At 43.0% G+C, this 22,968-nt stretch overlaps 1 protein-coding gene across 4 annotated transcripts in view; it reads left to right on the forward strand.

Moving 5' to 3' along the window:
• The window catches only part of nedd4a (NEDD4 E3 ubiquitin protein ligase a), a 132,415-nt gene that overhangs the window by 78,891 nt on the left and 30,556 nt on the right, over window positions 1-22,968 (forward strand). For 2 of the 4 annotated variants that reach the window (XM_080214337.1, XM_080214335.1), the window contains 7 exons: window positions 8,408-8,458; window positions 11,308-11,369; window positions 14,526-14,628; window positions 16,891-17,048; window positions 20,213-20,339; window positions 20,472-20,660; window positions 21,548-21,610. In XM_080214337.1, the coding sequence (XP_080070463.1) occupies window positions 8,408-8,458; window positions 11,308-11,369; window positions 14,526-14,628; window positions 16,891-17,048; window positions 20,213-20,339; window positions 20,472-20,660; window positions 21,548-21,610 (753 nt within the window). The remainder of the gene's footprint in view (window positions 1-8,407; window positions 8,459-11,307; window positions 11,370-14,525; window positions 14,629-16,890; window positions 17,049-20,212; window positions 20,340-20,471; window positions 20,661-21,547; window positions 21,611-22,968) is intronic. The other 2 variants (XM_080214338.1, XM_080214336.1) reach the window with 1 other exon arrangement.

The raw sequence follows: 22,968 nt of genomic DNA on the forward strand, positions 1-22,968 counted from the left end.
GACTCACCTTTTCCTTTATTCGCCATATGAATTGGAAACTGCACACTTGTTTATATTTTAAAGTGTGTGTACTTCCTTTTCCTAACAATATGCTGAGCAGACTTTGTCATTGTGGGTTCAAGTCACACTCCAGAGACTTGAGCACAAGAAACCTAAGCTGATACTTCAATGCTGTACTGAGGGACTGCCTCACTCTCTGAAGTGCTGCTTTCCAAAGCCAAGGACCCACCTGCACCCCCTCCCACCCCTCTCAGATCAATGTAAAAGATCTCATGATGCTATTTTGAAATAGAACGAGGGAGGAGTCCTCAGAATCCTGGTCAGTATTTATCCCTCAGTCATCAACAGATGATCTGCTCACTGTCACGTTGCTATTCGTGGACAAATTGGCTGCCTCATTTCATACATTACACCAATGTTCACCCTTCAAAATGACTTAATTGGCTACAAAGTACTTTGAGATGTTCTGAAATTGTGAAGTGCAAATCTTTTTATTCATGAGGTGAGGGAAAAGACTCGTATCACTTTTGCTCGAATAGTAGTTCTCGGAATATAATGAGCTCCAACACTTACCACTGAATGGGAAAGGCTGTGCCAAACTCTCTCTCTTTCTCTGAAAGACAACACACCCTCTATCCTGAGAGGAAACTTTTCACAGCATTTGGCTGCCTTCGACTAACTGAAGAATATGTATTTTCAAAATTTTATACCTTTTCCTGTTTTTGGATCTGAGTACTTGGAATTTTTCTGTTTTGTTATTGGAACCAGCCCTTTATACAACTTGTTTCATCAGAGGAGAATGAATTATGACAGTTGAAAGTAAAATATAGTTATCATTTAAATCTTGTCTTGTGCTTCTGGCTTGTCAAGTGCTCCAGTGTGCCACACCTTGGATATTGTTTCCTTGGAGTTTAATATTGGACAGGGAGGGGGAGGGGGGTGTACTGTATATTGTGTAATCACCTCTGTGTTTGTATAGAGAATACTTGCTCTCAGTAGTGCCTAATTTAAGGGATAGCACATAATTGTTGACCTTGCATTTATTAAATAGACCTGTGTTTTTCTCTAGTTTGTTCATGGTGTACGTTTGGGGATAGGGGAACCTGCTGTTTGCTATGATCCCTGCTAGGTCGATAGGCAGAGATGAAAAATGTTTTCACTTGGAGCCCACCATTCGTAAGGGGAAGGACACTCCTTCACAGCATTCAGAAGCGTGGAACTGCCAAGCAAACCTATTTCATTTCATTCTTTTAAAAAAAACCTGGGGGCAATCTTACCAAAAAAATTAAGTGCTGAATGAGCATGAAAATGGGAGAGAATCGCAACCGTTTTTTTGGATGAGCTCTTGGGTGCTATTTTATGCCACCACTTAGAGAAAAAAATTAGGCAAAGTGTGATTCTTGCCATTAGGGGGAGTGGACGGTGTCTATTCATGCTGGGAAGTGGGCTGCTGAAAGCTAGAGGATGCCATTGTGCATGCGCCTGATCTCCCAGTGCATTAGAAAATTGTCACCCCCTGGCTGATCGACTGGCATGATGAGCCAGTAAGATTTTTCCCGCTGCATTTGAGATCCCATGATGCAAGAGGTACTCTCAACAACTTGTATGTTATGACTGAATTTTTGTTTTCTGGTATGTTCACACCCTCCATTAACCAAATAGAATTGGTGACTGAAGGAGTGACACTTGAGTGAAGCTTGGGATAAAGAATCTAATTTTGCCATTTTCTCTTTTTTAATGGGTCTTTACAATGGTCCCAAGCTGAGCTATGATGTGAAACTCTCACTCATTGTTCGTGTGTCTGTTAACAATATAATCCTACAGTTCTGAGAGTGCAACTGAGGTCACTTGCTCCTCCCATCTCTGAGAAGTGGTTGGTATATTTTCAGCATTTTCCCTGGTGGCCTGGTTGAAACTGGAACTTGCGTCTTTCTGTTGAAAGTGCAACTGGCAGGAGCTGCAGTGTACAACCTCTCTGCCCCATCTTGTGATCTCTTTAAAATAGTTTGCCTAATTATAAAATGAAGTTCAACAGGTTGACTTAATATTAATGGAACCTCAAAGTTGATATGTCTCTTCAATCCATGTACAACACTAGAAGGCAATGATCATTTCATTCCAGGCCCAATAATATGGAGAGGCGATAGCCCAATGGAATTACCGCTAGACAATTAATCCAGAAGCTCAGCAAATGTTCTGGGGACCCAGGTTCGAATCCTGCCACAGCAGCTGATGGAATTTGAATTCAATCAAAAAAAATCTGGAATTCAGAATCTACTGGTGACCATGACATCATTGTCGATTGCTGGAAAAAAAAACATCTGATTCACTAATGCCCTTTAGGTTTAGCCTACGTATAACCCCAGAGCCACAGCATTGTGGTTGACTCTGAATTGTTCTCGGGCAATCAGTGATAGGCAATGAATGATGGCCAGCCAGCGACGCCCATGTCCCTCGAATTGAGAACAAAAAATGGTTTTGAAAGCCACTTTACTGGTCTTCTGCTCTACTCTTTCAACAAGACAGAGTCTTCCTAATCAACAGCATTTTTCTACATGATTAATTCTATCCAGAACAATTGTTTTGAGAAGCTTGCCCATTAGTTAGGCTACCGACCCTGTAATTACTGAGGCTATCCTTGCATTTCTTTTTGAATAAGGACGTAACATTTGCAATTCTCCAGCCTTCTGGCAGCTCCCCTGATACTGGAAGATGATGGCCAGTGTCCGTGCAAATTCCCTTCTCACTTCCTTCAATATTCTTGGGTGCATCTCATCTGCTCCTGGTGCTTTGTCAGCTTTCAGGACTGACTGTCTATTCAACACTTCCTCCTCATCAATTTTGAACCCTTTGGGAGTTTTGAGACATGCCCACACGAAGCAGGTCTGGTGGTTGGCAAGACTGGTAACCACCCACATCTCTGGTCCATTCAGTGTGAAAGTTGATCCCTGTTCTTATAGGAACGACATATTATTCTTTTGTGGGCATTTCTGGCATGACCACAATTTGATACCTGTCCAAAATTGCCCTTGAAATGAGTAGGTTGCTAGGCCATTTCAGAGGGCAGCTGAAGTCATCCAGCATTGCTGTGGGTTTGGAGTCTCATGCAGGCCAGATCAGTTAAGGACAGCAGATTTCTTTCACTTAAGGACATTAGATGTGTAGTTAGGTAGATTAGCTATGGTAAATGCGTGGCATTTATGAGGAAAGGTCTTGGGTGGAATGCTCTTTTGAGAGACGGTGCAGACTCCAGGGGCCGGATAGCCTGTCTCTACATTGTTGTGATTCCATGATTCTGTTCTCACTGAACCAGATGGGGTTTTACCACAACTGGTGATAGTTTCGTGGTCATCATTGCTGAGACTAGCTTTATGTTCCAGACTTACTAATTGAATTTTAAATTCCACCAACTGCCATAGTGAGATATGAACCATGCCTCCTGGGCATTAGTCTGGATCTCAGGATTGCTAGGTCTGTGACATTCGCCTGCCCCCACTTTCCAAGGCGTCGATGGTCAAACTTGCACACCGATGTCCTTCAGTAAACAGAAAGAAGGGGAGTGGGAAATCGGGCCTTCTGGATGTGGGAGGAAGGAACTTGCCAGCATGAATTTGAAAAGGCAATTGGCAGTTGCGCTGTTAGCACAGTGGTTAGCACTGCTGCTTCACAGCGCCAGGGACCTGGGTTCGATTCCCAGCTTGGGTCACTGTGTGGAGTTTACACATTCTCCCTGTGTTTGTGATTGGTTTCCTCTGGGTGTTCCGGTTTCTTCCCATAGTCCAAAGATTGGCCATGTTAAATTGTCACTTAGTGTCCCAAGATGTGTAGGTTGGATGGATTAACCATGGTAAATGTGTGGGGATGCAGGGAAAAGGGTGGGGGGAGAGAGCCAGGGTCAGTAAAGACTCAATGGGCTGAATGACTTCTCCTACACTGAAGGGATTCGATGATTCAATGATTTTTTTTTTCAGGGGGAGGGGGAACGAGCCCAGATTTTTTTTCCGAAGTAAATCAGAGTTCAATTTGATTTCAATATGCTTTAATTGGTACTTTAGTATCCTGCAGTTTTATTTCTGTCTCTAATACAACCAATGGAATGCTACACTTGGAGAAGTTCATGTGTCCCACTGCACTCCTGTTGAGACTACGTTTTGCTAATGCTGCTTTTGCTTTGTGGAATGCGCCCCCCTAAAATGCTGGTAACAGTGTAACTTAATTCAGTCGTATTAAAATGGTGTGGGTGGTGGTTAGCGCTTTCCTTTCCCATTTTGTACTGTTGTCTTATCAGCTGGGTCCACTCTCCTGAAGCAGTCTTGTCAGCTTTGCCAAGCTCGAGGGGTTGGCAGGTGAGGTTGGATACAACAGAGGGTTCTGTTGAAACTGGACCATGGGAATGGCTCGCTGGGCCATGCTAATTCAGCACTGCAAGTTGGTGTAGGGTGTTCGCCAGACTTGATACTGGTGGGAGCACTGCACAGGATTTGGAACAAATGCAATCTACCAAGACAGGTCCAATTTGTTTGGTTAAGTTTAAGATGTTTAAATTGGCAAATTGTTTGCTTATTTTTTTTTAAGTGACTTGGCTTCCATAAACCACCATTGTGTGGTGCCAGGAATTTAATAAGATGTAAAAAAAATTGTTGTGTAAGAATGGTACATTGCGTTTTTTAAATTTAAACCTGATGCCCCATTCGTACACAACAATTTTTTTTACATCTTGTTAAAATCCTGGTACCAACCCAGTGATTATTGAAGGTAATAATGATTGCAAAGCTGTATCCCTGTGAAAGCATTATTCTATATTCGGAACGCATGTTTGTGGTCTGAAATATCTCAGTGCCGATGACAGGCGATTCATTTTGTTGACTTGATTTTGGGTACAAGGCCAGCAAGTGTGCGATAAGATATATAGTTTTTCTGCTGGAAACTGACTCCTGATCCCATTCTTATCTATACTGCAGTAACCCGGGGAATCACCTGCCAAGAATTCGCTAATCCATCCCTGCAGCGTTACCTTGCATGTCCCTGAAGGATCTATGCTTGCCCCTACCACCCCAATTTCCCATCTGTAAGCTGTCTCTGGGAGATGTAATCCAAAAGCACAGCATTAGTTTCCATCTGTAAGCTGATGGCACGCAGCTAGTCACCATCTTGACTCCCCTTCCTCACTGTGTCTCAGTCCATTGACTCTGCCTACACTCCCTATTGCCTCAGAAAAGCAGCCATCCTAATTAAGGAGACCCCAGACATTCGCTCTTCCACCTTGTTCTGTCGGGGAAGAAGGTACAAAAGTCTGACATCATGTACCAACTGACTCTGCTGCCATCAGACTTTCAAATGGACCTACCTTGCATTAAATTGATCTTTCTCTACACCCTAGCTATGACTGTGACTCTACAATGTGTACCCTGTCCTTTCTTTCTCTATGAACAGTATGCTCTAATCTGTGTAGCGCGCAAGAAACAGTACTTTTCATTGTATACCAATACATGTGACAAGAATCAAGTCTTGGATTGCTTATCTGATATCTGGTACTAAATAAGCTGAAATTTCTTCTGACCAAGTATTGGGAGGGCTGAAGCCATCATCTTGGCTCCTGAGCCATCAGATCTATCCCTGGTAGCTGTCCGAGGCTGAACTGGGCTGTTCTCTGCCTATATTTGAGGCCGGGATCAGCAGCTGATCCTGTATCCACACCATGTTTATTTCCAACTCTAACATTCCCCTGCACCTTCTGCTGAAGCCCTTTATCCATGCCTTTGTTCCCGTGAGACACGCTCTGTGCCAAGTTCTCCTTGTTCTACCCTCCATAAACTTAAGGTCATCCAAAACTCCCTGATGTGTCTCAACTCACACCACACTGTCCATCATCTCCGTCCGTGCTGTTGCGCGCGCGCACCCCCCCCCCCCCCCCACTCCCCGGTTAAGTAGTACCTCTGTTTTAAAACTCTCATCCTTATTTTTTTTTCATCCTTTCATGTATCTGTAATATTTTCCTGACCCACAGTCCTCTGAGAGACCTGCGTTTCTCCAGTTGAATCTCCGTGCGGTTGATCGCTCTGCCACTGGTGACAATACCTCTGGCTGCCAAAGCCTCGGGATCTAGAATTCCCACCCCAAACCCCTCTGTCTACATCAGATGCTCAACCCATATCTCTGACAAAGATCTTGGTCATTGCCCGAAAGTTAAAGTTTATTTACTGGTGTCACAAGTGGGCTTACATTCACACTGCGATGAAGTTACTGTGAAAATCCCTGAGTCAGCACACTCAAGTGCCTGTTCAGGGGAGGGAGAATTTAGTACGGCCAGTGCAGCTAACCAGCACGTCTTGTGGACTGTGGGAGGAAACTGGAGCACCCAGACGAAACCCACGCAGACACAGGGAAAATGTGCAGACTCCACACAGACAGTGACCCAAGCTGGGAATCGAACCCGGGTCCCTGGCACTGTGAGGCAGCAGTGCTAACCACTGTGCTGTCCTCAATGTCCCCTTAAGCAGCTTTGGAATGAATTTTGTTTGTTAATCTTCCTCTGCAAGTGCCCGCGGGAGTTTTATGTTAATGGAGCCTCTTTGATGCATGTTGTTGCTGGAGTGAATTGAAGCTGTTTTTGAATTAGATAAATCAAAATGCTGGATCAGATTACTTTCTCCCTGACTGTACAAGTACCATCTGCACAACTGAGAAGCCATTTTTCACTGCCAAGTTGGAACAATAATAATGTTATTTATCCAGGATTTTACTAGTTTAGTTTTTGCTTTTCTTGTAAAGAATTCCTCACCAGATAGATGTAGCTGTTATGGTTTAATCTCCACAAAAGTACATTAGCATCCTCTGCTGGGGAGAAGTAGTACTGCAAGCATATCTGTGCTCATGTTCTGAAGTTCAACACTGCAATGTGTATGCATAGCTCGATGATTGAGATTCGGGCTGCAATCCACAAGTGTAATCCATAATACATAGCTTGGTGATTGAGATTGGGGCTGCAGTCCACAAGTGTAATCCATACGTGCATCACCGCAGAGTGGCACAATCTCAGAATGGCTCTGTCGATGGTGCAAAGATAGTGAAGCTTTGATGGAGCCACAAATAGAGACGGTGGAACACAGCAGTGGATGAAACTGCAGATATTTGGATCCTGTATCTGGCATGGACAAATGACTTGCCCCTCTGTGGTTTTACCTTCAATTCAGTGCTGATGTTATCCATGGTGTGATGAGGGACAGCTCCCTGGTGGACACTTCCATTAACCAGTCAATGCAAATAAAACAAATTAACACTTTCTTGTCCTGCAGCTGTGTTGCTGCTGATGAGAATATGAACTCACAGGCAAATACTTTGCTACCCTTGGATATTCTTCATCATTGGGGTCTGGTGGCAATGCACCAATTGATTTGCCATTCAACTGCCCTGTGCCACCAGTCAGTGCCCCAATATGCTGCACTTCCAGTAGTTCAGTCTCCTTGCATACGGTGGCTACTTAAAGTTTTGAAGTTTATTTATTATTAGTCGCAAGTAGGTTGACATTAACACTGCAATGACATTACTGTGAAAATCATCTAGTTGCCACATTCTGGCACCTGCTCGGGTACAATGAGGGAGAATTTAGCATGGCCAATGCACCTAACCAGCACGTCTTCTGGGCTGTGGGAGGAAACCAGCCGAAACCCACACAGACGTAGGGAGAACGTGCAAACTCCACACAGTGACCCACGCTGGGAATCGAACCCAGATCGCTGGCGCATTTGTTTGAAATACAACTTGTGATTGACTGTGGTATTACGTACGCATTCTTTTTCATATATACATAGAATATAATTTTTCTGAATATTTTCACAGCTAACAGCGGTGAATCTCTCCGGTTGAAATTTTGCTTCCTGCTGTGTTCTGAAGTCACATTAAGACAAATAGCTGGTCCTGAAGGATGGCATATGGGACATTTCAGATGTTTTTTAATGTTGAAAGATGGTAAATTTTAATCTGATCTGCCCATCAGAAATCATAGTGGGTTAGGTGCAGCACTGGTCTTGCAACTTGCCAGCTTTTACTTAATAAGAAATATTGGGTTGAGGAAGACTGGCATTTGACCCAGTCCAGGGGCTTCCTGCTGCCCAGGGTGATTCGGCGACCTGATTAGGTGATGTTTTCTTTGGTGTGTTGAGAGGCTTGCTCATAAAGGTTAGGATATATAATGTTGCTGCTATGTAATTTAGCCTTGAGGAATTACTTGTTGTAAGCTATTTACCACGTACGGAATTTACTTCCTCGTGTAGTCCAAGGTGAGGCAATGTTCATGGTATTTGAAACTAACTGGAGCGACATTTATTGTGTATTCTAAAGGCAACCAAGTTTAGACAGTTACACTAGTTTAATTTCTCTTTTTCCCCTTCTCTCTCTTTTTCTGTAGACCAGGGATGATTTTCTGGGCTTGGTGGACATCCCACTTCAACATATCCCGGTAAGTTTTAATTTCAGCAAAGAGATGTGTAAAAAAAAAAGTAGCAATTTGTGTCCAGTGGTCCTGCATTCATTTATCAAATGGGATATGAAAAATCTGGAAACTTTAGTGGATTTCATGCATGTGTATTTTTAAAGTATTGATTTTTTTCATATTTTTGTGATGTTCCTCTTTCACTCCCACCACTGAGTGCTTTCTTCTTTCCCATACATATCTGGATATTAGTTGGTGTGCTCGTGCCATTAGCCTCTTGGGTCCCAGTGGAGGGAAGAGAAATGTCTCCATCCAGTGTAGTTTCCCATTTAGAACTTGACTTCCACTTTGCTTGCTTGGTGCAGAGACAGTAATGTGCCTGCATGCTTTGGAGTGCGGGATTATGCCTTTTTGAAACCAAGATTAAACTTCACTTGGATTTGTATCATTCTATCTTTTATGATTCAGCCCATTTTGTTATGTCTGCTCTGTCATCCCCAACCCCCACAACTGCCCAGATTTCTTTCTGGTATCCCCCAAGGTTTTGCGTCTTTTGACTCCTGCCAACCTTTCTGACCCGCAGTCAATTAGTCCTACTTTTAAATGTTGTTTTCTGTTCCCGGCATACTCCTGAGAGAGACAGGGAACCTGCTTTCCCTGCAGTATAGGATTGGCTGATTTACAGCAAGGTGTCCCAAACAGCTGAGCTCAAGTTGGGTCTCTGGCAGGGGGAGGAAAATGGGATTTGAATTTGGGAAAATAGGCAAGTGGCTCTCAGGGTATTGGAGAGTATAGGGACAGAGGAAAGGGTATGGATAACCTGCCATGTGGTGAGGTGGAAGATGAGGACAAGGGGACCCTACCTTGTTTCTGAGTTGATGATGGGATGGGCAGATGCAATTGAAACATAGGGAATGGAATAGACTTCATCGAGGACCAATGGAGGGAAATCCTGGGCTGGTGAGAAGGAAGAATATGGAACCTCTGCTGTCATTGGAGCAGATTCAGTAGAGACTGAAGGATTGAGGATTGGCATCCTAGTTCACCACAGATGCCTGACCGACTGAGTATTTCCAAAGATTTTTTGTTGTTGTTTATCTTGGCAGAAGAACATGTCAAAGGGAGCTTAATGAGGATGAGAATCATATCAGCCATGATTGAATGGTCGAAAAGACTCGGTGGGCTGATTGGCCTAATTCTGCTCCGATATCTTAAGGATCGGAATACTTTTTCTACTTAATGAATCCAGGCCAATAACAAATATTCTTCAGCCTGAAATAATCACAACCTTTCAGCCCTCAACACTAACTTCTTCTCCCCGTATTAAACTCTAGAACGTTCCAGCTACAATTTAATACTAAATTCACAATCTTTCTTGGGCTAATGGATGAGCATGAGAAGTGAAACAAGCTAAACCAGTGAAGTTTGCTTCTTTGTTTTGTACTCATTGGAGTTTAGAAGGATGAGGGGGGATTTTATTGAAACTTATATGTTACTGTGAGGTCTGGATGGTGTGGACGTGGAGAGGATATTTCCACTGGAAGGAAAAACTAGAAGCAGAGGGCACCACCTCAGGCTAAAGGGACGATCCTTTAAAACAGAACTGAGGAGGAATTTCTTCAGCCAGCAAGTGGTGAATCTGTGGAACTTTTTGCCGCAGAAGGTTGTGGAGGCCAGGTCATTGACTGTTTTTAAGATAGAGATAGATAGGTTCTTGATTAATAAGGGGATCAGGGGTTATGGAGAAAAGGCAGGAGGAGAATGAGGATAAGAAAAAAAAATCAGCTATGATTGAATGGTGGAGCAGACTCGATGGGCCGAGTGGCCTGATTCTGCTCCTGTGTCTTATGGTATCTTTTGGCACACTTTTTTTCACTTTTGGGAAACATTTTGAGGAGGTATCTGAGGGATGAGGAAGCTGATTATCAACCTGATTTAACCACATTCGTGCTCCTCCCATGGCTGGGAAACCCTCGAGTGGGGCTTGAGCTTGGAGCTTTTAGGCTAAGAGGCAGGGGGCCCTACCCCTTCAGCCAGAAGAACCTCCTTGTGCCAGGGGAGGAGCTTTTCTGAAGTTATAACTACTGCGAGACACTAAAATGCTCATTGTTGACATGGGGTCAACAAGTAGAGAGGAAATAATTCTCTTTCACCATTCACCTCGCACACATTCTTTCCCTTTAAAATATTTAAACCACACTGGGCGGCTTGAGATGTATCGTTGTTACTTTTCTGCCAAACCAGGAAAACAAAACAGCTTTGACTGAGGTCAAATCCAAGACTCTTGAGGTTATGCTGCAGCTCTTCCTAAACTTCTGGCGAGCACACAACATTCCCTTCGCTGCAGCAAGTTAGCCAATTGCTTAACGACTTTACACTGAGGCCCAAGTAAAGCAGTAATGTGGGAAGGAAGTAACCTCGTCTTGCAGGCAAAAAAAGCCTGACATTTAACTTACTAAGCAGGATAAAGACTTGTTCTGTTCAAACTGCAGACAGTTGGAATATCTGCAGCTCAGCTGGAAGCTGTAAGTAATGAGAGCCTCGCAGGTGCCTAATGATTCTGTCACCATTAATGCGAATGTGCCTTGTGCTGTGTTAGTTTTTAACTGAGTCTAGGTTACCGCACCTCGGGACCAGGCAAAAACCCATCGCCGCCTTCATCTCGTAGTTTACACACATTCTGTGGAGCTGTTAAGATGCTGTTGGCAGATTGTGTGCAGAAACCTACAAATTGGATTGCATGACTCTGCCGGTTGAAGAAAAATATGTGCAAATGAGTACTTGGACGGAAAGAAATAGAAGGAACGGAGCAGGAAAATGTAATTGAAACTGAAACAAGTATCTCAGAATTAATGGATATCTTTTTGTAATTGCAGACTGAAAATCCAAACCTGGAGAGACCATATACATTCAAGGATTTTATTCTTCATCCCAGAAGGTAAATGGAAGTATTCAGTTTAACACAGATGTACAGTGGACCATGGCTTCATTTTCCTCCACGAAATGCTTTGTAATTATTGTGTGATTGCTGTTCCACCTGGATTCTTATTTAGATTTGACTTTTGCTGGCAAAAGTCAAAATAGCGGATCACAACTTTAGCTTTGTACCCAATCAAGCCTGTTATGCTTCGGTACTCGTGTTTCAAGCCGTCAGAAGCTATTAATTGTTGTGCCAAAAAGTTAATAGAGACACTTAAAAGCTGCTGTCACTGTCAATGTTGGTTTTTTTTTGACATTGGTGACATTTCAGGTGTATTTCTGAAAATGCAATCAAATTAAAGAGTCATGGAAGTTTATGGCATGGAAACAGGCCCTATGGCCCAACTTGTCCATACTGCTCTTTTTTTTTACCATTGAGCTAGTCCCAATTGTCTGTGTTTGGCCCACAATAAGAGACAAAATTGTACCTGCCTCTATTACTACCTCTGGCAGCTTGTTTCAGACATTCACCACCCTCTGTGGGGGGGAAAAAAATTGCCCCCCGGACCCTTTTGTATCTCTCCCTTCTCACCATAAACCTATGCCCTCTAGTTTTAGATTTCCCTACCTTTGGGAAAAGATGGTGACTGTCCAGCTAACCTATGCTCCTCATTTTTTCATAGACCTCTATAAGATCGCCCCTAAGCCTCCTACGCTCCGAGGAAAAGAGTTCCAGTCTATCCGGTCTCTTAGTAACTCAAACCATCAAGCCCTGGTTACATCGTAGTAAATCTTTTCTGCGCTCTTTCTAGAGGCTGATCTAAAGAAATGTGAGCTATTTGAAATATTGGCTGTCTTGAGGCCAATCCTAAACCTACCTCATTCACTGTCTCAAACTCATTCACTGTCGCAGACACATTAGAACAGTTCCATACGAACACTTAATGCTTAACCAATAAAATACTGAGCACCAGTGCAAGAAAGAAAATGATTCTTATCCACAGTTCCTTCATTTCAGCATGTCCCTTGAGATACAAACAGAATTCAATCCTGATAATTAATTTCAAGTAAGTTCTTGGCACTAAAATTATAAATAACAGTTATTTGAAATGAGCAGTTTTGATAAATAGTTTAATACTTGAAAAATTGAATTGTCAGATAATTTGAATTAAGCAATTTTGAACGAGAAACTTAGAGATTTTGATATTTTGCCCGATTTCATTTCCTACCTGGAGTCTTAACTACTTACTGAGGTGTGGCCCTTTGGGGTGTCGGGCAGTACTTCACTCGGATGTCTGTTTTTCACACTGCGTTACCATGGTGACAGTCCATAACCTTGGACAGGAGAAAGCCTGTGGGCTTCTGCAATCTACCCAATATAGTCATTCGTCAGAGACCGCTAGGCACATTTGAAACTCATTGAAGCGAATTGAGGACAAATTGTTGACCAGAGTTGGGAGATTGACTTGAATGGCAGTTGACAGAGTAGAGCTGGTAGGCTTGCACCCACACAGAACATGACCGGTGCTGTACCAAAGAGAGATGTGTCAGGCTTCAAGTATTCATATTTTTTAACTGCATAGGTGCCACGTGGGATAAAGAGCCTAATATCCTAGTTGGCCAGTGATGCAAATTAGAGAGCACTGTAAGCAGTATAGGTTGAAGCATACAATTGTTAATAGATTGTGTGAATGAGCAAAACTGGTAAATAAACTTCAGTGGAGGAAAATGTGTGGTTCATTGCTTTGGACCCAAGGTTGGAGCAGAGTACTTTTCTGGTGAATAACGATAAGCAATGGAAGTTCAAGAAGACTAAATCTATATACGTAGATCATTAGAATGTCGTCATGCGCAGCTGGGAGAATCATTACAAAGGCTCATAGAACATTGCCCTTTTATATTTAGAGGACTAAAACAAAAGGGAGTAGAAGTCACAAAGCCCTATTAGCCTACACCTGAAATACTGTCTTAACATCCTTGTGGCACCTATGCAGTTAAAAAAATACAAATACTTGAAGCCAATAGCACAAAAAGAGGCCCTTCAACCCATTGTGCTTGTGCCCGCCATCGGGCACCTATCTATTCTAATCCCATTTCCAGCCCTGGCCTTGCTTGCTGTGGTGTTTCACTTCATCTAAATGCTTGCCCTGTGATCAGCCAACTAAACACGGATCGGTATAAAACGTGGGCACTACTTCCTCACTCCTGGAAGATTTGGGGAGTAAAGTGCTTGACTAGAAGCAATATTTTAACAATGTAGAATAAATGTTTGAACAGGTTCAAGGTGTTGAATTGGAACCATTGAAAACAGGAGCAGGCCATTTGGGCCCTGAAGCCGCTTCGCCATTCAAGCAGATTGTGGCCATTAATACCACTTTCCCGCATTATCACCGTATCTCTAGATATCTTTAAGATCTAAAAATCTATCAATATTTGTCTTGAATATACTCAGTGATGGCACCTCCATAGCCCTCTGCGATAGGTAACTCCAGAAGATTTCACCATCATCCTCTCTCAGGGAAGAAATTTCTCCTTGCGTCAGTCCTTATTTCGTCATCTTTCTCTCCCAAGTCAATCATTTGGCCGGTCTCAAATTCCACTATTTGGAACTAAATTCATACGGCTGCGACAAACCAAACTAAAATGCATACGCCTGGATATGGACCAAGGTATTAGCTTCATGACCCTCAAGATAACTTGCCCTTTTTTTTTTAAAAGAAAGAGTTGCCTTCAAATTAAAATGCCATTAGGAACTGCCGTCTCCACCGCTTACTAATTTTGAATTCACTCAACATGGAGTCTGGTTCATATCTGCCCTCCCCCTCTGAGGTAGCACAGGGGCTGAAATCTTGGCATACCCAATGATTAATTGGCTCCACGTGTGATTTTAAAGCCAAGATAGTTATTTATTTAATTTTTCGTTGTGCTATAGGAATTGCCATGGTAGAAATAATTATCTAGATGAGTGAAAGGCAGCCTTGGTGATCTATGATGAGGCTATAAAGCACTCTTTTTGGTTATAAGTGATTATATTTAGAAACTTTTTTTTTGAAGAAAGGACAATACAACTATGGAAAGTGGGATTTATTCTGCTTTGCCCCCTTGAATATCACCCGTGTTTGGACCAAAGTTGCTTGATTGTTATTAATTACTGCTTCTGCTGTATTTTCTGCAGTCATAAATCGAGGGTTAAGGGACATCTTCGATTAAAGATGACCTATCTGCCAAAGAGTAATGCTTCTGAAGAAGATAACACAGAACAAACTGATGAACTGGAGGTAAATGGAGATTTTCTGATCATTCTTTTAAATGCTTTCCCTTGGCCAGGCTAAAATTCTCCCTCAGTGTACCTGAACAGGCGCTGGTGCGTGGCGACTCGGGGATTTTCACAGTAACTTCATTGCAGTGTTAATATAAGCCTGCTTGTGACAATAATAAATAAACTTTAAACTTTTGATTGTTTGGGCTGGCACAGTGGTTAGCACTGCTGCCTCACAGCCATGATGTAAAGATGCCGATGTTGATCTGGGGTAGGCACAGTAAGAAGTCTCTCAACACCAGGTTAAAGTCCCACAGGTTTATTTGGTAGCACAAGCCACAAACTTTTGGGGCACTGCCCCTTCATTAGGTGAGTGGGAGTTGCTCACCTGATGAAGGGGCAGTGCTCTGAAAGCTTGTGGCTTGTGCTACCAAATAAACCTGTTGAATTTTAACCTGGTGGTGTAAGACTTTTACTGCGCCTCACAGCGTTAGGGACCTGGATTCGATCCCTGGCTTAGGTCATTGTCTGTATGGACTTTGCACATTCTCCCCGTGTCTGAGTGGGTTTCCTCCCACAGTTAGGTGCATCGACCCAAACAGGTGCCGGAATGTGGCGACATGGGATGTTTTACAGTAACTTCATTGCAATGTTAATGTAAGCCTTATTTGTGACCAATAAATTTAGCAATTGCGAAAAAAATGGTTTAACCATTTCAGTTCCATTTAGTTTTCTTGAAATTGCTGTTTTGGATTTTTATTCAAAAATTAGAATTTTTATTTTTGTATTTCCAGTGTTTGTGCACAAGGATCACTGTGGGTATCAGTTTGTCCTGTTGGATACTGCTATTTCATGGCTCACGTTTGTACCCTGCTGTTCAAGCCATCTGCTCCTAATAAACTATTTTTTTTTAATCAAGTCACAACACTGGTCCAGGTGCATACCAGGTTTTATAGTCAAATTTTTATTTAAAAAAAAAAATCAGTTTGCTCTTTGTATTTTGCCTTGCGAAGGAAACCCAAACGTTGCAACAACAACTAGCTCCTTTTTAATATGATTGAGCAATCCAATTTCTTATTGGAAGTTTTGTTTTACTTCTTATTTCTCCTCCCCCGTTCTGCTGACTCCCAGTCATTTTTAATCTCCTGTCTTAACTTTCTACTAAATGCAAAACATCATTTTCTAGTTTCATCAACAGGCATTTCATGTCTTTGCAAACATCCGTCAGTATAGCTGCACCGCCCCAGGAGACGTACAGAAACGATCCAAAGTGAATCATCTCATTTTCTTTTCTTTGTGTTTGCTCTGCTGCAACTGTACAACTCACCACAGTATTCTCTCCATGTGGGGAAATTACTTCCTGCTACTCATCGCTGTGTTAAACGGGAGACGATGGCCTGATGATATTACTGCCAGACTATTAATCCTGAAGCTCAGCTAATGTTTTGGGGGACCTGGATTCAAATCCTGCCACGGCAGATGGTGGAATTTGAATTCAACAAAAAATATCTGGAATTAAGAATCTACCCATGACTGTGAAACCTTTGTCGATTTGTTGGAAAAAACCCATTTGGTTCGCTAATGTCCTTCAGGGAAGGAAATCTGCTGCCCTTACCTGATTTGGCCTACATGTACTGCAGAGCCACAGTAATGTAGTTGACTCTTGAATGCCCTCTGAACAAGGGCAACTAGGAATGGGCAGTAAATATTGGTCAGCCAGTGACACTCATGTACACGAATGAATTAAACAAAAAATCAGAGTCATAAGGTGCAGAAAGGCCCTTTGGCCCATCATCTGTTCTGACAACAACTACCACTAAAGGTGCGCTAATCCCATTTTCCTGCACTTGTCCCATTTCCTTGAATGTTATGGTATTTTAGGCGCTCATCCAAATATTCCCAAATTTTCATCCAAATGTACATCTGCTCATCCAAATAAACAACACCAATCTGCACAAATTGCAGATTATATTAGAAGGCATCAACTTCATGTATTTTGGTCTTCAGATAAGAAACTTAAATGAAACCCAAAGACCAGATAATTTGTAGTTCAGTTTTTAAGGTATTAAATGAGCCACTATGGCTCTGTGTAATTTTTTCATCTTTTAAAGTGAGCATTTTGTGTGTGACAAGAAAAATAAGTTTCTGAAGATCTGTAATATTTTTCATTTTTTCACACTATAAAAATGGCACTATAAAAAAGCTTTTCTTTGATGTAGAAATGTTACATTGGCTGTCAAAACAAGTGCTTCTTCACACTTTAATGTTGCTTTTTCTGTAGCCTGGCTGGGAATTTCTGGACCAACAGAGTGTGTCTGTCCATAGCCAAGCACCTCCTGCGTTGCCCAATGGCTGGGAAGAGAAGCAGGATAATCTGGGGAGAACTTACTTTGTCAACCACGAAACCAGAACAACGCAATGGATTCGACCAAGTTCTCAGTAAGTCTTCACAATTTTTGCTGCATTTATGAAGGTGGGCACTTTTAATAGGACTGGGATTAAAATCCAGCCTCAGTACAGCCAGAAAAGTAATCCTGCTCTGCAGCCCTTCAATATTGTACTGTCTTCACTTGCAGTCTCCAAAAATAGCTGTTAGATTGGTCTCTGTGGCGTCGGACTCTGTGAGCTGATAGCCCTGTGTAATGTCCTGCCAAAGAAACTGGGTCAGTATACAGATTATTCAAAAGATGCAACTTGGAAGAGTGGTATGTGTTTCTGAATGACCTTGAGCGTAACATTTATTTGTCGTTGGATGCTATTAGCATCCAGTAATTCCTGTTTAACTTTGACTCCTCTTCAGCAGCCAGCTCTGTAGGTGAAGTGAAAACTAGGAGAAAGAAAAGTAGTCAGTGAATAGCTGTATACCTATTATTAGATTGTGTGCCAGCAGGGAGACGCTGGTTAGCGAAACCACATTTGTAAGAGGCATGAATTCCTGCTCAAGTTAGTTTGGTGATTCATTCAAATTAATTTGTATACCAATTACGTGGCCTTTTCCAATACGGAGTAGCAGACTGTATGGCACAGTGGTTAGCACTGCTGCCTCTCAGCTCCAGGGACCTGGGTTCAATTCTGGTCTTGGGTGACTCTGTAGAGTCTGCACGTTCTCCCTGTATCTGCATGGGTTTCCTCCGGGTGCTCCAGTTTCCTCCTGCAGTCCAGAGATATGCAGGTTAGGTGTATTGGCCATGGTAAATTGCACCTTCATGTCAGGATAAATATTTGAGTTTACGGGGTTAGGGCCTTGGTGGGATTATTGTCACTTAATGGGCTGAATGGCCTCCTTCAGCACTGCAGGGATTCTATGATTCTTTCAATAATGGAAGGTGATCTGTTGAGTAATTTAAAATATTGGTTTAGGAGTGGGGAGCTTTACTGACCTACTGGGTTGTTAATTTCTTGTTCTGTCTTTTCTTACCCTATTACTCAGTGGAATTTTTGTATATCTGCAGTCTATACTAATTCTTCACATACTGAAATTTGGGATTGAGATGACCAGGTTTTATTTGCTATAGCAACTATTAGGTGGAATGGAGTTGGTTTAATGTGATGGTGCTTTGCTCATGGTTCCAGCTCCTGATGAACCCAGCAGTTTTTTGTCAGAATTACTCAGATCAGTTACAAGATGTGCCAGTCTTTTGCCAGCCAGCAGCGCCCCCCACCCCCCCCCCCCCCCCCCCCCCCAAAACCCCAGTGTCTGGCCTCAGTAAATGTGGCAATTTGCTGCTCGCAGCAAGATGCCACCATCCTGCTGGCACTAATGTAACATAAACAGCAATATAAAAGCTGCTGAATTCCAGTTAATGCCCAGTGAGGGCCTGTTTTGGGCTGTGCCTCAACTCATTTGACCTTTTTGAGCTATGTTTATTTTTAATGTATTCTTTGGCTGGACTTGGGCATTGTTGGCTGGGCCAGCATCAAATACCCATCCCTAATTACCCTCCAGAAGGTAGTGATGAGCTGCTACCCTGAGTCACTGCAGTTCATGTGGTGGAGGTACATCCACGTGTAGGGGGGCATGGTGGCATAGTGGTTAGCACCGCTGCTTCACAGCCGCCAGGGACCCGGGTTCGATTCCCGGCTTGGGTCACTGTCTGTTTTATAACAGTTTGCCCGTTCTCTCCATGTCTGAGTGGGTTTCCTCCCGCATTCTGAAAGATGTGCTGGTTAGGTGCAGTGTACCGGAGTGTGGTGGCTAGGGGAATTTCACAGTAACTTCATTGCAATGTTAATGTAAGCCTTACTTGTGACTAATAAATTAAAAACTTTAAAAAAAAAAGTGCAATTAGGGATGGAGAACCAGGATTTTAACCCCGCGCCGATGTAGCAACAGCGGGGATACTGTTCCACACACCATCTACTGTGCCCAAGCTGCCTACCCGCCTGGGAAGGCCACTTGAGTTCAGAGGTAAATTGGAATGTTTCTCAGAATTACCGCATATTTCACATTTTCACTTGAGCGTTTAAAGCTTATGTAACAAGAACAGTAATTGGAAACCAATAGCTACAGTAGTGGTTTCTCAGACTTTCAAACAAATGGCCCCTGTTTGAAGTGTTCTAGTGAACATGAAACTAAAAGATTTCGTTTGTTGTTTTTCTGCTTCTGTCTCGTATGGTATTTATTCGTGCTTCAGCGAGAGTTAGAAGGTGAAGGAGCCAAGATCAAATCTGCACTGTAAAAATCTAGCTCCTGTTGGCTGACTTCAAAGTTGTCTTGTTTGCACAAGCATTTTGGAAGAATAAAAAAATTTTAAAATAAGAAAGGGTGGCACAGTGGTTAGCAATGCTGCTTCACAGCGCCAGGAATCTGGGTTCAATTTCAGCCTCGAAGTCTGCACGTTCTCCCCACGTCTGCGTGGGTTTCCTCTGGGTGCTCCAGTTTCCTCCCACAGTGTGCAGATGGCACAGTGGAAAGGTGGCACTCTTGGGTGAGGTAGCCATGCTAAATTGCCCCCAAGTGTCCAAAGATGTGTAGGTTAGGGGGATTAGCAGGGTAGATTTGTGAGGTTACGAGTGTATGGGGGATTAGCAGGGTAGATTTGAGGTTACGAGTATATGGGGGGTTAGCAGGGTAGATTTGAGGTTACGAGTATATGGGGGGTTAGCAGGGTAGATTTGTGGGGCCACGAGTATAGGGGAAATTAGCAGGGTAGTTTTGTCAGGTTACGAGTATGGGGGAATTAGCAGGGTAGATTTGTGGGGTTATGAGTATAGGGGGGATTAGTAGGGTAGCTTTGTGGGGTGAAGAGTATGGGGGAGGATAGCAGGTTAGATTTGTCGGGTTAAACTATAGGGCTGGAGAGAGGGCCTAGGTGGATGGGCCGAATGGCCTCTTCTGCACTACGATTTTGTAGTAGAATCAGGCAGTCTGCTTTGAACATTGAACAAGGGGATGCGATGTTCTGTTCCTGATGTTCCAAGAAACCCTTGGGTATTACTTCTGATTGAAAAGGTATGTTTTTTCGTTTATTGGGAGTGATTAAATCCCAACCCCCTGAAAGATTTGGTAATAAAAAGGAAAAAGATGTGTACTTGCATTGTGTGGAGGAAAAATATAGCCATGACCTTGGCTTTACGAGAAATTATCCATATTTACCCCACAGGGACACCACATCTGACATAAACCGTTGTCGAAATAACATCCAGCTGGAGGCACAGCGTGTGTATAGTACCCGGAGACAAATATCAGAAGAAACTGAAACTTCTGAAAACAACAGAGATTCTCCAGATGTGAGTTTCAATAGTTTTCTCTTCTATAAAACAAAGAATCTGTGCAAGGTGTTGTGTTAGAAGTAAGCTGTGATGAAGAATTGGTTTGAAAGAAGAATGCAATATGTATTTTTTTTCAAAACTCTCCCTCAGCAGAGCTGGGAAGTTATAACTGATGACGAAACTGCGTTCAGTAGCTGCAACCCTCAGTCACCCCCACCTCCTCACACACCTACAGGACCGAACGCGGGATTCGATCTGCAAAATCAGCTTGCAGAGGAACTTAGCAGGCGTTTCCAGGCCTCTGGGTGTACGGTCACAGATCGACGCAGCTCCTGCTCGGTGAGTGGAACGGCCTCTTTAAGCGTCTCATAACTTAAATGTATGTTAGAGGGGGGACGATGGCCTAGTGGTATTATCGCTAGACTAACAATCCAGAAACTCAGTGAAGCTCTGGGGACCTGGGTTCGAATCTTGCCATGGCAGGTGGTGGAATTTGAATTCCTAAAAAATATCTGGAATTAAGAATCTACTGATAACCATGAAACCATTGTCAGAAAAACCCATCTGGTTCACTAATGCCCTTTAGGGAAGGAAATCTGCTGCCCTTACCTGGTCTGGCCTACATGTGACTCTGGAACAACAGCAACTGGTTGACTCTCAACTGCCCTCTGAAATGGCCTAGCAAGCCTCTCAGTTCAAAGCCATCTAAGGATGGGCAATAAATGCTGGCCAGCCAGCGACACCCTCATACATATATGAATAATATTTGGTTTCACCCTTCCCGTAATTAAAAAGTTAAATTCCTCAAATATCATGTGACAGTTGTCAGTATCTTCCTGCATAACACTATGGTTGACAAATTTTGAGTTAAATGAATGTGGTCTGTCCATTTATTTGATTTGAGCAGTCATTAGCCAGGCCAGCCTTGGTGTACAGTTTGCACAGTTAAAACTGAGGGATTAATGTACAGTTCACTTCTAACATTATTCCATATTGTACTGACTACAGATTTCACCAGAATAACTTGGTTTAATACGATGTCCATTGAGCCCTATCTTGGTCCCTGACTATGGAAACTTGTATGCCTATTTGTCTTGTCTCGTCTCCTCCACTTATTTGTCCTTCCAGTTCCATTGCACTGAGTAAAGCTGTTTGTAAAAATAAAAGATTTATTTCCATGCTGATTTATTCTGAAATGGTGCATGTTCTGCTTTATTTTCTCCAAGAGTCATTCCAGTAGACGAGGGAGTTCACAAACTATTCTGGAAGAACAGCCCATGCTGCCAGTTGTAAGTTTTACTTTTTTTCCTTAGAAATTTGTCAGTATGCACAGCCAGTTCATATTTTGGTGAATATTCTGTTATTCAATAGGAGAAAACACCCCTCGGGAGTTCCTTTTAGGATGTGGTGCAATTTGGGACCGTTCTGATCACCAAGATCCCTCGCTGCCAACACTTTTATGTGCCGCTCACACGTTCTTTTTCCGCCATTGCTCTGTCCAGGAATGTTATCAATTCATAGAGTCATAGGGTACAGAAGAGGCCATTTGGCCCATTGAATCTGCACTGACAAAACTACACTAAATCTACACCAATCCCCCTTTCCAGCCGTAGCTTTGAATGTTATGACATTTTTAAGTACTTTTTAAAGTTTGTGAGGGTTTCCGCCTCTCCCTACCCTCTCAGGTAGCGCATTCCAGCCACCCTCTGAGTGAAAAAACCTTTCCTCACCACCCTCTCAACCTCCAACCCGTCACCTTAAGATTATACCCCTTTGTTATTAACCCTGCAGCTAAGAGGAACAACTGCTTCCTATCCGCCTTGTCCGTACCTCTCATGATCTTGTACTCCCCAGGTCTCTCTTGGCCTTCTCTGCTCCAAAGAAAACAACCCAAACCTATCCAGTCTCCCTTCATAGCTCAAATGCTCTATCTCTGGCAACACCCCAGTGTACCTCCTCTGCACCCCCTCCAGTGCAATCACATCCTTCCTACAGTGTGGTGACCAGAACTGCACTCAGTACTCCAGCTGTGGCTGAAGCAAAGTTTTGTGCGGCTCGAACATAACCTCCCCGCTCTTATGCCACGACTAATAAAAGTAAGCGTCCCTGTGTGCCTCCTTAACTATCCTGTTACCCTGTCCTGCGCCTTCATCAGCCTGTGGACAAGCACCACAAGATCCTCCCGTATTCCTCTGAGCTTCCTAGTGTCCCAGCGTGCATTGAGTAGTCCCTTGTCATGTTACTCCTTCCAAAGTGCATCACCTTGCACTTCTCAGGGTTCAATTCCATCTGCCACTGATTGTCCATCTGACCAACCCCACCTGCAACCTAAGACCTTCTTCCTCATGATTTAAGCACCCTGCCAATCTTTGTGTCATCCACAAACTTGCTTATCATCCTCCCCATGTTCTCATTTGTACTGTTATCTATGTCACAAATAATAAAGGATCCTTGTGGCTCACCACTGGACACCGACCTCCGGTCATATAAACATTTCTTCTACCACCACCTATTGTCTCCTACAGTCAGTTTTCGATTCAGCTTGCCAAGTTACCCTGGATCCCATGTACTTTTACCACCTTTGTCAGTCTTCCGTGTAAGACCTTGATAAATGCTTTGCTGAAATCTGCGTAAACGCTATCAACTG

Source organism: Carcharhinus amblyrhynchos, chromosome 28 (assembly GCF_965287045.1).
Source record: "Carcharhinus amblyrhynchos chromosome 28, sCarAmb.v2.hapA, whole genome shotgun sequence".
NCBI classification, from domain to species: Eukaryota; Metazoa; Chordata; class Chondrichthyes; order Carcharhiniformes; family Carcharhinidae; genus Carcharhinus; species Carcharhinus amblyrhynchos.